At 33.5% G+C, this 15,579-nt stretch overlaps 1 protein-coding gene across 1 annotated transcript; it reads right to left on the bottom strand.

Moving 5' to 3' along the window:
- Positions 1 to 2,716: 2,716 nt before the first annotated feature.
- NTS (neurotensin) lies at positions 2,717 to 10,327 on the bottom strand. The gene is made up of 4 exons (XM_019037782.3): positions 10,066 to 10,327; positions 7,842 to 7,903; positions 5,977 to 6,201; positions 2,717 to 3,058 (listed from the first exon to the last, which is right to left on the bottom strand). The coding sequence occupies exons 1-4, from the start codon at positions 10,136 to 10,138 to the stop codon at positions 2,906 to 2,908; spliced, it is 513 nt and encodes a 170-aa protein (XP_018893327.1). The 5' UTR covers positions 10,139 to 10,327; the 3' UTR covers positions 2,717 to 2,905.
- Between the last annotated feature and the right edge of the window lie 5,252 nt (positions 10,328 to 15,579).

Genomic DNA, 15,579 nt, shown 5'->3' with positions numbered 1-15,579 from the left:
GAGAAGGAGACATGAAGAGGTGCCCCTGATAAGAAAAGAAAAAGTTCTTCCATCAAAATGGAAGGGGAGAAAAAGAATGAAAGTTAGATGCGGGGAGATGGTTATACTTGATAGGGAAGAATGATAAAAAATGTTTTCTTGTTTTTAATTTTTGGAGAAATAATTGAAAAGTCATCAAATGAAGTTAGGAGAATGAAAAATGTTGGAATTCAAAGAAGAGAGGGTATGAAACGATCATCACTGAGAATCAGAAGTGAAATTTATTAGACAAATGTAACAGGAATTCTGGGCAATAATAAGGATCCACCTGAGATTTGTGATTAAAAATGTTAAGTGTGGTTTTCAACAAGGCTGAACAATTTCTTTCAGTTATCTTAAGCTTTTTCAGTGAGGTCAGAATCAGGAGAGATTTAAGTTTAACTGCTAATGTTTTGAGAAACTTATATGATTTAAGACAGAGGGTTGAGGGTAACAAGGGAGTCATTTGAATTTTGGAGCGAAGTAAGCTAACTAAAGAGGAAGATAAGGTCATAATTAGAAGACGAAGAGTAAAAAGACGTGGGACAGTGGGTTGGGCAGAATCATAGATGCTGTAGAGAGAGTACTAGCTTATGTGAACTGGAGAAACAAGATAATGTTTCCAGAGTAGAGTGCTTGAAAATGAGATTTTGAAAAGAATGAATTTATTGGTAGTGAAGTGTTCTGTGATATGACCATGGAAGTGACTGGTTGATATGAAAAGGATAAATGTTCGTTATTGGAGGTGAAGATGCTCAGAAACTGAGAGAACAATAATTATTCAAAACACAGTAGATGAAATTGTCTTATGCCCTATATTTCAAATAATCCATAGTTTTTAAAAGGGAAAGGAAAAAAGGTATAGTAGTGACCAGAATACATACCTCACTTCCAGATAATGTTACCACATGTTGTAAAAGTCAGTCAGGCATTGAAAAAGCTATTAAGAAAGCAATGACCATGAATTTCGTAGAATAACCAATGAAAGGATTTAAAGGGTTGGAAAAGAGTGGGTGTTGGCTTAGAACAGAGTTTTGATGACGATGTATGACCTAGTAGATTTGAACTTTTGTTAACTAATGAAGTAAACAGGGAAGTATATCATCTGATGAGTACTTTCTTATGGGAAAGTTGGTACTACTGTTACTACTAATAACTGTTAGTGTGTTATTAATATATTCAAGGCATCATTCTTTTTTTTTTTTTTTTTTTTTTTTGAGACGGAGTCTTGCTTTGTCGCCCAGGCTGGAGTGCAGTGGCGCGATCTCGGCTCACCTCAAGCTCCACCTCCCGGGTTCACGCCATTCTCCCGCCTCAGCCTCCCGAGTAGCTGGGACTACAGGCGCCCACTACCACGCCCGGCTAGTTTTTTGTATTTTTAGTAGAGACGGGGTTTCACCGTGTTAGCCAGGATGGTCTCGATCTCCTGACCTCGTGATCCGCCCACCTCGGCCTCCCAAAGTGCTGGGATTACAGGCGTGAGCCACCGCGCCCGGCCTATTCAAGGCATCATTCTAAGCATTTTATATGTATATATATATCAGCTCATATCATCCTCCTGCAAACCTCATTGTTGTCTATATTTTATGATTCAATAAACAAGGAGGCTAAGTAAGTTGTCCAATACTGCTTAGTGCGTAATGGAGCTGAATCTAGGCATTCTAGCTGCAGAGAAGATACTTTTAATCATTATGAAATAGTTTCCTTCTTATAAGCAGGACTTTGGGCACTTTCAATTATGAGACTAATGGGATGGTAAGAGATGGTGGGGTAGTAGTAATGAGAAGTTGTGATTTTACAAGAAAATCTCAGAGATCTATAGATTTAACTTCTTTCGAGAGTAATATTAATCCTCAGGGAGGGACAATATTCTCAAAGGGATATGGAGTTGTAAAGGCTTCTTAATACCAGAACAACTCAAGATCTGATTTATCCTGCATAGATGACTGTGGGATAAGTTGCAGCCTTGTGAGGAGAGGACTTCCTAGACCACTATAAAAGAAAGAGTCAAGAAAGTCACTACTAATGATGACTTGCAAAGGCTTTGAGGGCTTCAGACACCGTATGTATGATCTTAAAGAAAATTTAAATGTGTTATTTCAAGCATAGCTTTTGCTTCAAATATGTCCTCCCAATTGAGAAAAATATTAGTCACACAAATATCTCAGTGAAGTTAAAAGTAAAACTATTATTTACTAGATCAAAATGCAAAAGGGGAAAAATTATATAAAAAGTACCTCTATAAAGAACTAAATCTGTAGAGAAACACATGATTTTGACGGCTAGTTGTCTTTTTATTAGCTATCAAGTTCATTTAACAGACAAAAAATTCAGTTCAATGTCATTCATTAAAATAGGAAGAATTAACAATAGTTCATTAATCAATCTTTCAGCTGTTCCTATTTTATCACAATAACTTTTCCTATAATTGAGAGATTCATGAGGAAGTCTTGAAAAGAATGTATGTTTCTTTCAATTCCATAAAACATTCAGTCAAAATAATAAAAGAGGCGCTATTACTTTGTTTTGGGTGAATGATGTGCAGGCTAGGCTTTGCTGTAGTACTTTGAGCTCATAAGCTGGTATAAAATATCAAACATTTTGACTGTTTAAACAACTCAAGATATGTTTTGCAAAATTACAAAACATCATACAGGTGACTTAATTAATATCTACTCCAATTATACACAACACATCATGCTGAAGATTTAGATTTATTTGAAAACACTTAGTCTAGTTTATATTAGTGCAGAAAAATCACATTCAATAAACCACAATTGTAGAAGAGACAAATAAGTGTGTTTGTCACATTTTCACACAAATATAATTTGATATTTAATTAAGGGATGATGAATCACAATCACATGTAAATAAATGATTTATTCTCTCAGTAATAGTAAGAATCTCTTTTGAGTATGTAGGGTCTTCTGGGTTTATTCTCATACAGCTGCCGTTTCAGAATATAAGGAATTTTTCTCTTAATGACTTCTTCCTTTTCATTTTTGTCATTTCCAGTATCAAGAATATCTTCCTGGATTAACTGCAAGATGGAGATAAAATAAGTGAAACTTACATGAATAAACTCTTTTGTTTCAGAGCATTTTTCTACATTCTATCTCATTTGCTGTTAAGACAGCAAGACATATGTAGGTGAGATACAAGATACATGAAGTTCAAAGAAATTGTTTTTTCAAAGGAGAGATGGCCATTCAGTGGCTGAAATAGTATAAGAACATGGTAATTCTGACTCAGTTCAGTATTCTTCCTAGTTCACCAGGCTAGCTCTTTTAAAAAATTTCTATAAACTTCACTAACTATATATTTCAAGGCCGTACACTAATCCAGCCCTTTGAAGAAAAACATCAAATAGACCTTTGAGTACTTTTCAGGCTTCAATTTATGATGGAAACACCAAAAGGATGAAATATATAATATATTACAATAAATATAGTTTTTGATCTGGTAAACCAAGTTTGGCCACAAAGGTAACAAAATGTTATATTCAATTACGTCAGTTACTGATTTGACATGAAAACCATTCCAAGGATCTAATTCTCAATAGAGGGATGAAAGTTGCTTTATCCAACTTCGTCAGTTGTAGAAATCAACATATGGGAAAGCTCTGTTTAAATGATAACAATCTCTTTAGATGCTGGTGCTTAATCACTAAAGCAAGCTCAGATTCAATAACTTAAGGGAGTTAAGCACCATGTAGAATCTTGCCTAACATCATGAGGCAGGAGTATGCCCCATTCTAATATTAAGCATAATTTTTTTTCTGAGAATATGGCTCTGACCCAAAAATTTCAGTTACCATTTAAGAAATCTGTCCAGAGTTTAATACACAATTTACAGAAACTTTAAAAATATGTTAAAGAGAAAAATTTTCTTTGTATTTTTGGTTGTCTTCTAATTTGAGGGGTCACTATAACAAATACTGATAGGGGACTAAGTTTTAAATTGCAATGCATATGAATAAAATCTTACAACCAAGTATTTTATTTCAACTCACAGCCATTCAATTTCAGAGGAGAAAAAACAGCTACTGTCAGACAATCTAGTTTCTTAATCTTTAGTTTTTTTGTGCGTAGTCTGTAATTACTTGTACTATGCTCAGAATATTATCATTTTATTTTAAATCACTCAATAACATTTAAAATAGGGAAAAGTTTTAATGTTATTTGCACTTGATTGGTCTACATAATAGTTTACTGAGGTTTTTTTGGATAAGTAACATATAATGGACGTTTTCCTATATCAAAATATGTATTTTTCAAGTTTCTTTGACCTTAAACTTTTTGTTTGTTTGTTCGAGATGGAGTCTCGCTCTGTCGCCCAGGCTGGAGTGCAGTGCCGTGATCTCAGCTCACTGCAAGCTCCGCCTCTCGGGTTCAGGCCGTTCTCCTGCCTCAGCCTCCCCAGTAGCTGGAACTACAGGCGCCGGCCACTACGCCCGGCTAATTTTTTGTATTTTTAGTAGAGACGGAGTTTCACCGTGTTAGCCAGGATGGTCTCGATCTCCTGACCTCGTGATCCGCCCGTCTTGGCCTCCCAAAGTGCTGGGATTACAGGCGTGAGCCACCGTGCCTGGCCAAAACATATTTTAAATACTAAACAATTTACCAGGAATTTAATTAAATAATTAATAGTAAATTAAAAACTGGTCTTTTCAGTTTTTTGTTTAGAAATTGTCTTTTTGCTTACCGGTTATAATAAACACTAGAAATTCTGCCTGCACTACTTCTTATTCACAGGGTAGCTCTTTGGTAGTCAGTCGCAAGTTTGTTAAATTAGCAGGGAAGACACCCTCAGATCCCCAATGTTAGTGTAAATCCAGAATATAAAATATTGACCAAATTTCTCTTAGAGGTTAATTTGAAAGAAATGTTTCCCTTGTCGGAAATTTTTAAAAATTTGTTTTGATTTTGTTAAAGAATTTATTTTTCTTCCCCCTTCTCTTCTTTATCCTGACATTGTTCTATATCTTTCCAAAGCTGTAATTTATCTTTCAGAGCAAAATATATCAATGAAGACAATAAATTATAAAGCATTTTGCAAGTACATTATTACACACTAAGTTTTGTGCATATTTATAAACAAACACAGAACACAAAGGTTTCCAAATAAACTGAAATGATGGGGATATATATCCTTACTATATATACCTTTATATAAATTAAAAAATATTTTTATTTTCCTAATATATTCAAATACAAAAGGTTCCAGATAAAACTGGAATAATAGGGATATATTAGGTTGGTGTGAAAGTAATTACGGTTCTTGCTATTACTTTTGATGGTAAAAACTGCAATTACTTTTGCACTAACCTAATATATCCTTATTCTATATTTTTATATACATAAAATATATTTTTATATATTTTATTTACATATATTTTAAATATATGTAAATATATATTTAAATATATTTTATATACATAAAATATACATAAAATATACGTAAAATATACATAAAAATATATTTTATATACATAAAAATATTATTTGCCTAATATATTTAAATACAAATATTTATGTTTTATTCCAGTTTTACTTGGAACCTTTATATTCTGTGTTTGTTTATAGATCACTACATATGACTTTGTGTTTCTAAGACAACATTTTGAGTTGCTTAAATTTGTTAGACATGCCACCAACTACAACAACAAAAATTGTCTAAACATGCCATCCACTTAAGCATAATAAAAACATGTGGATCAAATCTGCCTTAAGATATATCCTCTTTTTAATATTGAAGAAAAACATATTTTGCTGAGTTTCAAATATTTGAAGGACACTTTGAAGATCTGAAGCAATGTTGACTTCAAAACATGGCTTGTTCTTCTTCAATACTTGTAACTCTTCTTGTTATGATTATGATTGGGAATTTAAGAAATTAATACAAGTGAGAGCTAACTAGTGTAACTATAATCATATTAATATTTTGTTATTGCTGTACCTCCCAGTGTTGAAAAGCCCTGCTGTGACAGATTTTGTGGAGCTGGTATATTGTCAACATTGCTTCCAAGCTAAAGCCATCTAAAGCAGTAGGAAGTTTCCTTCTTGCAACAAGCTCCTCTTCATGAACTTCTCCTGTTTCCTCAGCTGGGCCATTCAAATTATTTACAAGACTGCAAACATTTAGCAGAGTCATCTTCCAAGAGGGAACATGTGCTTTACTAATCTGAAATATATTAAAAAAACCCCTGCAATTAAAACTTGTGTTACATGAGCAAGAAATGAATTCCTAGTGTGCTAAACCATCACATTTAGGGTCTAATTGCTACTCCGGACTAATAAATACAGTGTTATTTATTTAGTAACATCATGTTCACAAAGTTGTATACTGCCAATATCTCATAACTTCTGTTTAATAAAATGCAATAGTTATATTCACATACACATGCACTTATGTGTGTACACACAGAGCAAAGTAAGAAAGCAAGGAAATTAAAATGATGGCAGAAATATATAAATGATATATATATCACAGATGAAAAGTTAAAAATAAAAAAATTATTCTATCTCTATTACATTTCAGCTTAACATGTAATGGAGCAGTGACAAAGACGGTATTATTAAATGTGGACAATCACAAAGTATGAGGCTAGAAATGCATTCCACACATTAATAATTGTTATGGGTAGCATCACAGATTATATAGAACCTTCATGTATTAACTTGCACCTGGGAATTAGGTAAACCTATACCAAGACACAAAGACACCTAACTTATCCCATTTTCTAACACGGACTATTAACTTCAGTTGTCTATTTTTGAACTGAAGAGGTTGTAGCCATTGGTATTCTGATTGAGTACTAAACAATGAGAACACATGGGCACAGGGAGGGGAACAACCCACACCGGGGCCTGTCAGAGGGTGGGGTGGAGGAGGAAGGGCTAATGCATGCTAGGCTTAATACCTAGGTGATGGGTTGATAGGTGCAGAAAACCACCAAGGCATATGTTTACCTATCTAACAAACCTGCACATCCTGCACATGTACCCCAGAACGTATTCCTAGGTACAGATTGGAATTTTAAAAACTGGCTTTCAAGACCCCAACAGAGGAGTAATAGGGCCCAGGATACAAAGTTGTATTTGGCTCAATTAAAAAAAAAAAAAAGAACGTGTAAAAATAACATGTCTGTTATAGGGAGAATTTAAATCCAGACATACAATGAAGAGTACAGTTTAGTAATTCCTAAATACATTGTAGAACGGTAAATGTCTAGAAGATTATGAACTGCAATCCCTGCATTTAAAAACAAGGAAACATAGGTAAGCAAGGTGAACTAATCCACTTGCTAAAGATAAAATATTTAATAAGTCACTGTTTCAGGATTAGATCTCAATGCTCCTGCTTACCAGTCCATTGCTATCCCCTCTATACTGCATTTCTTTTGCAGGTTGTCATGAACTTTTATTTCTAATTTAGGAACACCTTTTTATTTCCCCCAATATAATAAAAAAGGCAAAGAGCTCACTTTGTTTTCATTTAACTTGAGACCAATATACCTTTCATCATACCCAATGTAAAAGGCATGGAAGCAAGTTCCTTTAAAAACATTTACAGGCAAGTAAATATGTGTGGCAATTAATTAAAATTGCAACATGCTGATTGATAAAATTATAATTTATTTGCCTGTCATATCAACACCTTTAACTTCTTTTAACTAAAAGAATTTTTTTTTTTCAAAAAGGAAATGCCTTTTTGAACTTTTCAATCTTGATGAGAAGTTATTACTATGGGAAAAGGATACCATGTTTATAATGAAAGTTCATATGTTCTTCAACTCAGGGTTAAAGAAAAGAAAAAGTTACCTTTGATGTATGCATATTGGTCAAGAAATCTGCTTCTAATGCTTTCATTTCCTCTTCTGAATCTGAGTAAAATCAAAATCAGGTTTACTATAATTACATATCATATAATTATATCATAATCTACAGATTTTAGGTTAATCTAAAAAAAAATCTTAGAGGTTAGTGTCTTTCTTATGTATTTTCTTAAAAATAGTAATCCTAAAAAACAAATTATAGTTATACTTTAGCATAATAGGAAGCCAAAATAGTAGAAGCACTTCTAAGAAAATAAGCATATGATTATTTTTCAGACAGCTATTGATCACTGCGAGTTGTTTAATCTTTGAATTTCAGGCTTTAAAAATGTGATTACATTGTATAACACATATTTTACCAAATATGCTAGAGTAGTTTATTTCTTACCAGCCATAGTTTACATATATAGAAAATATGCATATTAACATTTAAAAACACAACATAATGAAGACTATACAAGAGACTTTTTCAAGACAAAACCAAAGGGAATTGCTTACTGATAATTTTAGAACAATAAAGATACTGAGGTTTACTTAACTTGAGATGTTTTTTACAGAACACATGTTGAAAGAATTGTATTTGTACTTTAAGTAAGAATTCAAAATCATGTATCCTTAATTTTTTCATAGGCGTTTAAGGAAATTGTTTAAAGCAAAAGTGGAGCTGTTCAACAACACATGTACAACAGCATTGACAATGGATCTCTGGATTTTTAAAAAACTCTATCCAAGTTTCTGTTAATGAATATTTTACAGAAAAGGAAAATTTGGAAAATACTATACAATAATAAAAATAAAGTTAAAAATGACTCTATCTTCCTTGTACTACACACTCAGTAAAAAGAAATACCACAATTGGAGAAACCATTGGCTTAATTTTACCTAGAACCTCAATTATACAAGAGATCTTTTCTTCCTATTTGTTAGAGACATAATCTGTTTTAGGAATTTATGAACAATGTATATCAAAATCCTTATAACTATTGCATTATTACAACAAGTAGTTTCAAGTTAATAAACACAGTGCTTAATCAATAACCCAGTTTTTCTTCCAGAAGTATCTGAATCTTTAATCTCATATAACTTTCAGATAAAATCATAATTGTAGAAAAGTTTGTTTTTTCTCATAAGATTTAAAAAGTAGAAGCTGAAAGTTATGTTCTGATGATTAAAATAAATTTAAAATTTTGTATAAATCACATTTATATCTTCTTAGATTTTAATTTCATAATTTAAATCAAATGATAGCATGAGTTTGAGTTAAACATTTCCATGTCATATTTATGATACATAAAACCACAGAACAGGTTAAATTATTTTTGCTGCATTTGCTTCCTAAGGTGTTCTTTTCCCTTTGAAGTGTTCATTCTAATATTTCTTAAATATTAAGTAGAGCCTTTTGCAATGGTTGTAATATTTCATGTTATACCTTTCAATTTAAATCTTATTTTCAAAGTGGTAGATATTTAGGACTATATAACTTCTTTCAAACCACATGCAAAACACTTTAAAGTCAAATCATTTCCATCAATATAAGAATACCAATTTTCCAATTGTATTTTGTATTAACTTAAATGGCATGGAAAAAATGCCAAACAGTTATATTAATAGCACACTTATTAGACTATGCAAATTCTATTCTCAAAAAGGATCTGGAATATTTTTGTATTTTTCTAGAAATAATTTTCTACAAATAATGCTTCATTTTTCACTAAGTATCAATTTTCACTTTATTTGTTATCTTAACACAAACAATTAAGAAAATAATACGGGGACTATTACAAGGGCGTGAGGGCCACCGCTTCCTAAGAGAATGAATGAGGATGAGAGTAAAACATTTTGAATGGAATGGGATTTAATGATGGGTTTGCAGGTTGACAGCCACTGCCTCTGTGTTTCTCATTAGATAATGATCAGCCTAATTGAAAGTTTTGTAGGGTTTTTTCCCCTCTAGTTGTTGAATTCCAAAGGAGGTCGTGCAGTGTTTCATTGAAATCCCTTTTATTGCTTTGCAGATTTTAAAAGGGAAAATACATCTCTCAGTAATCATAAAGGCAGAGAAAAAGATACTCAGTTTCTGTCACTAAAAGGTAAATCCTGAATAAAAGGGAGCAACCCTTCTCCCTAGAAACATTAACATAAGTAGCAACACACTGCAAAAGAGAAAAAAGAAATCACTTCAGGGAGTTGTGAAATTCTGTTTTGCTTACCTGAGCACAGACTCCAGGAGCTGAAAGCCAGGAGTAGCATGCATACAAGCTGGATTTTCATTCCTGCCATCATCTTTCAGCCTTCTAACAAGCCAAGTCCTTAAAAGTCAGAAGCACACTGAAGGGGGCTCTCTCTAGCACTTCCTCTTGCCTTCAGCTGGCTTTGAAAGTGAGTGAACTATGAGAGGTGCTCTGGCCATTCCCCTATATATATAAGCAGGAGGATGATGTCATTGATTGTACAGGCATTATCTTTGCAGGATGTGCCCTATCTTCACCTCCATCCCTCCCCTCTTCGCCCCGCTTTCTCCTCCCCTTTTCCTTTGTCCCCCCTGCTCTCCTCCCCCATTTCTGAACCTTGAGTGAAAGTGACGATCTTCCCTAATTGCTGCTGCTGCTGCTTTGGATTTCTGATGCACAGAAGGAGTCATTCAACTGCACTGCTATATACAGCATACTGACGAAGAACCCCCAGTATCATCCTTTTCCCACTTCTCATTCCCCCACTCCGAAAGTTGTCATTTTGATTTTGTGAAACATGAGATCTGTTATTTCTAATTTTTAAGGAAAATCTCCAGGATGAATGCATGAAATCAGTGATTCCTTAGGCTTGGAAGTTCTTGAAGAGTTAGGGTGCTTCTCTGGTAATTCAAACTTCTGAGCAAATGTTTAGTGGTTCCAAAACTAATACAGGTTTTAAATAATCCATGCTAGAATAAGATGGAATATAGACAGAGAATCAGTTATAAAAATTAAGCAAATAAGTTTAGAGAACAGAAAGAAAATCAATAAAAAGAAATAATAGATCCAGGGAATAAGATATTATTTCCTAACAAATAGAAAATATTTTATTACAAGTAATGAGAGATGACTGAACTATGTGTGCTGACTTTTGGTTGAATGTATTAGAAAAACAATTTCATGTTTATAAAATCCAGCTCTAAATTACTTACATGCTAGCAGGTAAAAATTTGTATTGTTGTATCACTGACTTTTTTTCTGTACATTATCTCTTTTTGTGCCTATATTTTTCTGCTCTTTTTGAATTCATTCTTGATGCCATGTCTCACTCTTTGTATAATTCCCTTCTCAACAGTTTTTACTATTGCATCGGCTTTCTTTCCCTGATATAATACTCTTTTCACCATAAAAATAAGATTGTACTTTTGGAAAGGAGACAATCCTAAATAACCATCATTCACCAAAGTCACTTTTCTGTGATAGTCTTCATGTATTTCATGAGTTACACTGATACCCATTCTTTGTCTGAGTTCTCAAAAGAAAATTGTTCAAAACGCCTTTTAGAGTAAAACTTTCTTCTTGTAGTAAGCATTTCAAGATACATGGGGTAATTTGATAAGTCAGTGCTGTTAGAGATGTGAATATTTGAATGTAAAGTTGTCTGAGTCTTGTTTAATTTTTAAATAAATCAATCATGTAGTAACAGTTGAGAAAAAATGGGATTGGTTCCTATAGATAATTGATTTATATTACACAATCTATGAGTTTAACTTTTTCACCTTTACCCAAAACTTAAGCAAAGCGATTAAATCCAAACATTTAATAATTACTTAGAATAGCAAGGAGTCTTTCATATAATACCAGAAATTTAATAATAACTGATATATTTATTACTTTTAGTTTGTTTTCTGAACTTACATAAAACACAGTATTGAACATACTCACATGGAGGAAGGTTTCTGTAAAGTATTTAGTCGACAAATGTGAAATACATACGTCTAGATGTTTTCTGCTTTCCTACCATTAGGGGGAGCAATGGAAGCTTGAAACACTTGATTTTCACTTAACAGTCTCAGTGAGGATTTGTGCTTACTTTCCTGTTACTATCAGAGCATCTTTGTGACAGAATCCTCTTAAAGCCACTTTGATTAACAAATCAGGAAAATTATATATACTTTGCATGATAATTAAATTAGTTGTTTTCTCTGCTTTTGAATTGCAAATACAAAGAATGATCTTTTAAAATGTGTGATAGCAGTCTAATAGTAAAAAGGAAATGTGATTCTTATTTTCCTCAGATGATTTCTTCAATATGTTGACAAAATTGATCCCTAATTAATTAGAAAAAAGGGGGAGAAGGATTAATGGAAATTCATTTTAAATATATAACATGGATATTAGTTGTTAATGTGAAAATTGAGATATGTGATAAATATTCAAGAATAGGGGAAACATTAAGTTATGTCAAATAATTCAAATTCAAATAGATGCTATATGCTATTTTTCTTTTGGGGAAAAAAGATGTATAACTTTGGTAAAATTATGATGTAGATAAACTTTGACCTCTAATTGGTATTTTCTTTAATGTGTTACGCTTTTTGTTTCTTGCTCTAATCTAATGCCTTCAAGCTACAGATAAACCAATAAAACAATTTGTTGTAGGGATAAAGGTTAAGTATGTATTTTTCCACTTAAAAAGTACCCTACGAACTTCCTAAATGATGCCTTTAATGCAGGATTGTAGACACCTTGCTATGGAGATGGGTGAACTCTTTTTATTTTAAAGGCTTTTTACCCCAGATCCTTTTTCTTTTTTTTTTCTTTTTCTTTTTTTGAGATGGAGCTTCTCTCTGTCACCAGGCTGGAGTGCAGTGGTGTGATCTCGGCTCACTGCAGTCTCCGCCTCCTGGGTTCAAGAAACCCTCCTGCCTCAGCCCCCCGAGTAGCTGGGACTACAGGCACACCACCAGGCCCAGCTAATTCTTGTATTCTTAGGAGAGACGGGGTTTCACCATGTTGGCCAGGATGGTCTGGATCTCTTGACCTCATGATCCGCCCACCTCGGCCTCCCAAAGTGCTGGGACTACAGGCGTGAGCCACCATGCCCAGCATACCTTAGATCCTTCTAAGGGTTACCTAGTTCTTAAAATATCTGATAAAGATTTTAAGCATTGTCCTTTAATAATATTCCTGTGTTGGCTTTCTTAAGTGGATGTTACCTGTTAGGTACCTGTTGATTACAACATCTCTAAAGTAGGTAGATTTCTAAGCTTGCACTGTTACTTATGTCAGACCTTTATTAGGTAATTGCTGAAAATAATCAACAGAGACACCTGAAGAATTGGCAGTTAGAAAGAGTGGTCTGTAAGCTTATCTTGTTTGGAGAAGGGCAAGCTCTGGAACCAACTGATCAAGGGTTGGTTTTTCAGTTCCTTATGGTTTTTTCCTATAGCTCTGGTGACTTTAATACCTTATTAACAGCTTCCCGGATTTTCCAGTCTTTTGGTAACCTAAATACCTGAAACTTGGCCTGTTGTGTTTCTACAACCTGGAATCTCCCCTTCACCTTCCTTTGATCATCCTGTATTTTATGGCTTAATCAACAAAAACATTTCCAAGTTTGAGTCCTGAAAGTAGTCTCGTCTACTTCTATTTTTCCTAGTTTTCTGTTAAATGCTCCGTAGTTTGTTTATACAGTTTATGGTAAACTGTAAACTGCTAGAAGGAGAATATTCTGACTTCTAAGGTTTATAATCCATAAGTGATCAATACATACTTACTAAATTGAATGAAAATACTGATTACGTTTAATTTCTTACATGCCCTTTCCATGTTTTAATTTTAAATGTTTCTTTCAGCCACACCTTTTAACACTCTTTTGTTATCATTAATCTTCATATTTTACGTGAGCTTTTATGGTCAGTTTTCTCAGCCTTTTCTCTCATCATCCTTTTCCTCTCTGACTGGAAATGTTAACTTTAAAAAAATCATTCAAGAAGATTGTCCTTGGATCATGTACAATCATCAGCTGAATGTTTAGATAAATTGTGAGTTTGCTCCATTTCTATAAATGAATCTATCATTTGAAGCTACAACTCTGATTCATCTGAACAAATAATGATGTCAAAGTCTGTGAACCCAATTGATTTTTCTGTTCAATTAAAGTATATTTTCTAGAAATACAGATGGATGTGTGCATGCATACACCCACATAGGATGTGTATAACCCAACCTTGGAGATTTAGGTAAATGTAAACAAACGTTCAATTTCCCAATCTGTATGTAACCTTGCTTTGCCCATAATCCTTACAAATTCCTAGCTCATTTCCTTTCGGCTCTTCCTATCTCTGTTATTGCATCCATATAGGTAATTAACCTGGAAAAATTGATGACTGACTTCTGTAGTCAAAGCATATTTTGCAACTTAAACCGTAATTACAAAATATGGTTTGCTTGGGACTTACATGTTAATGAGTTACTGTATTTAACTAACCACGCTCCACATTGCAGCCATTGCTGACTTCACCTATAATCTTGCTTCTCGTGTCTAGGAAAAAATGTAAATACTCACAAAATCACCACCCATTATGTGTAATGCTCAGGTAGTTTTCCTTATAGGTCTCCCTTTTGAATAAGACCAAAATAAAAGTATTACAGAAAAAAATGTTCCTGACAAATTTCTTCTTTCATGTTTCTTAGTTTTATAAATTAGTGTAATTATCTAATGTAGTAAATGAGACAAATTCTTATTATAAGAAAACTTTCTCTTTTCTTTTTTAATATTACAAAGTCTAAGAAAATTTCCATAGCACCTGCAATACCTGAAACAGAGCCGATGTACTTGAGCTACCGTCTATCAGGAGCAAATTCAGTGAAACACTTTTTTTCTTTTTCTCAAGAAGATATTACATGTTAAATTTGGAATGTAATGGTTTTATATTATTCATACTCCTTGGGTTTATGATTCTTTTTAAATTTACTGTGCTTTCCCAGTGAATCTGATAAGTCTTACGGTTTTGAATCCTATCTATTTCCTAATAACCTCCAAGTTTGTATCTCTGACTACTCAAATTGTATATGCAATCACCTCATTAGCAGCCCTACTTGGAGTTTCATTAGGCAGACTTATTGTCTAAAGTAAAACTTTTGATTCCTCCAAACAACTTTCTAATAATCTTCTGCCCCTCTAGAGTTTTTCATTTCAGTTATTAGAACCATGATTTACTGAGTTGCGCAGATCTAAAAACTAGAATCCATTTACATTGTTTCTCTCTCCCCTCCACTTCCAAGCTAGCAAAACCCCCTGGGGTGCAGGCCTGTTCCAAAATATATTTCAAATCTAACTACTTTTCCTTATGTCATTATTGCCACCTAAGTCCAAGCCACCACCACCTTTCTCCTGCGCTGCCATAATAACCATTTGAGTAGTCTCCCTACAACCTTGATCCCTTTCAGCTTTCAAAAACTCCAGAAAAGTTTCTAAAAATGTAAATCTATTCCTGTCATTCTCTGCTTAAAACATTCTAAAGGTTTCCTCTTGTCATGCCTGATGATGGCCTGTGCTACCTGAGTGGGTTTTGTCTTCCTCTCTATCATCATATTCCACCATTCTCCCCTTCTGTTCCTATGTTTCAAGCACATTGGTCTTCTGGCTTTTGTGCAACATGCTAAGCTTTTTTGTTAAAGTTCTGCAATGAACACTGTGATTACTCTTCATCAAATATTCATTCCCTTACTCCTCCCAGAGTGGATGAAATATACTTCCTCACTCTT

Source organism: Gorilla gorilla, chromosome 10 (genome assembly GCF_029281585.2).
Source record: "Gorilla gorilla gorilla isolate KB3781 chromosome 10, NHGRI_mGorGor1-v2.1_pri, whole genome shotgun sequence".
Lineage (NCBI taxonomy): Eukaryota > Metazoa > Chordata > Mammalia > Primates > Hominidae > Gorilla > Gorilla gorilla.
Note: the sequence above shows the minus strand (reverse complement) of the source record. Positions and strands in the feature narration are given on the sequence as shown.

Coding starts and splice junctions, on each gene's coding strand:
- NTS (XM_019037782.3), bottom strand. CDS start 10,138: ATGATGGCAGGAATGAAAATCCAGCTTGTATGCATGCTACTCCTGGCT. Junction 7,904..10,065: donor CTCCTGGAGTCTGTGCTCAG/GTAAGCAAAACA, acceptor GATTTTACTCAG/ATTCAGAAGAGGAAATGAAA. Junction 6,202..7,841: donor CCAATATGCATACATCAAAG/GTAACTTTTTCT, acceptor AATATATTTCAG/ATTAGTAAAGCACATGTTCC.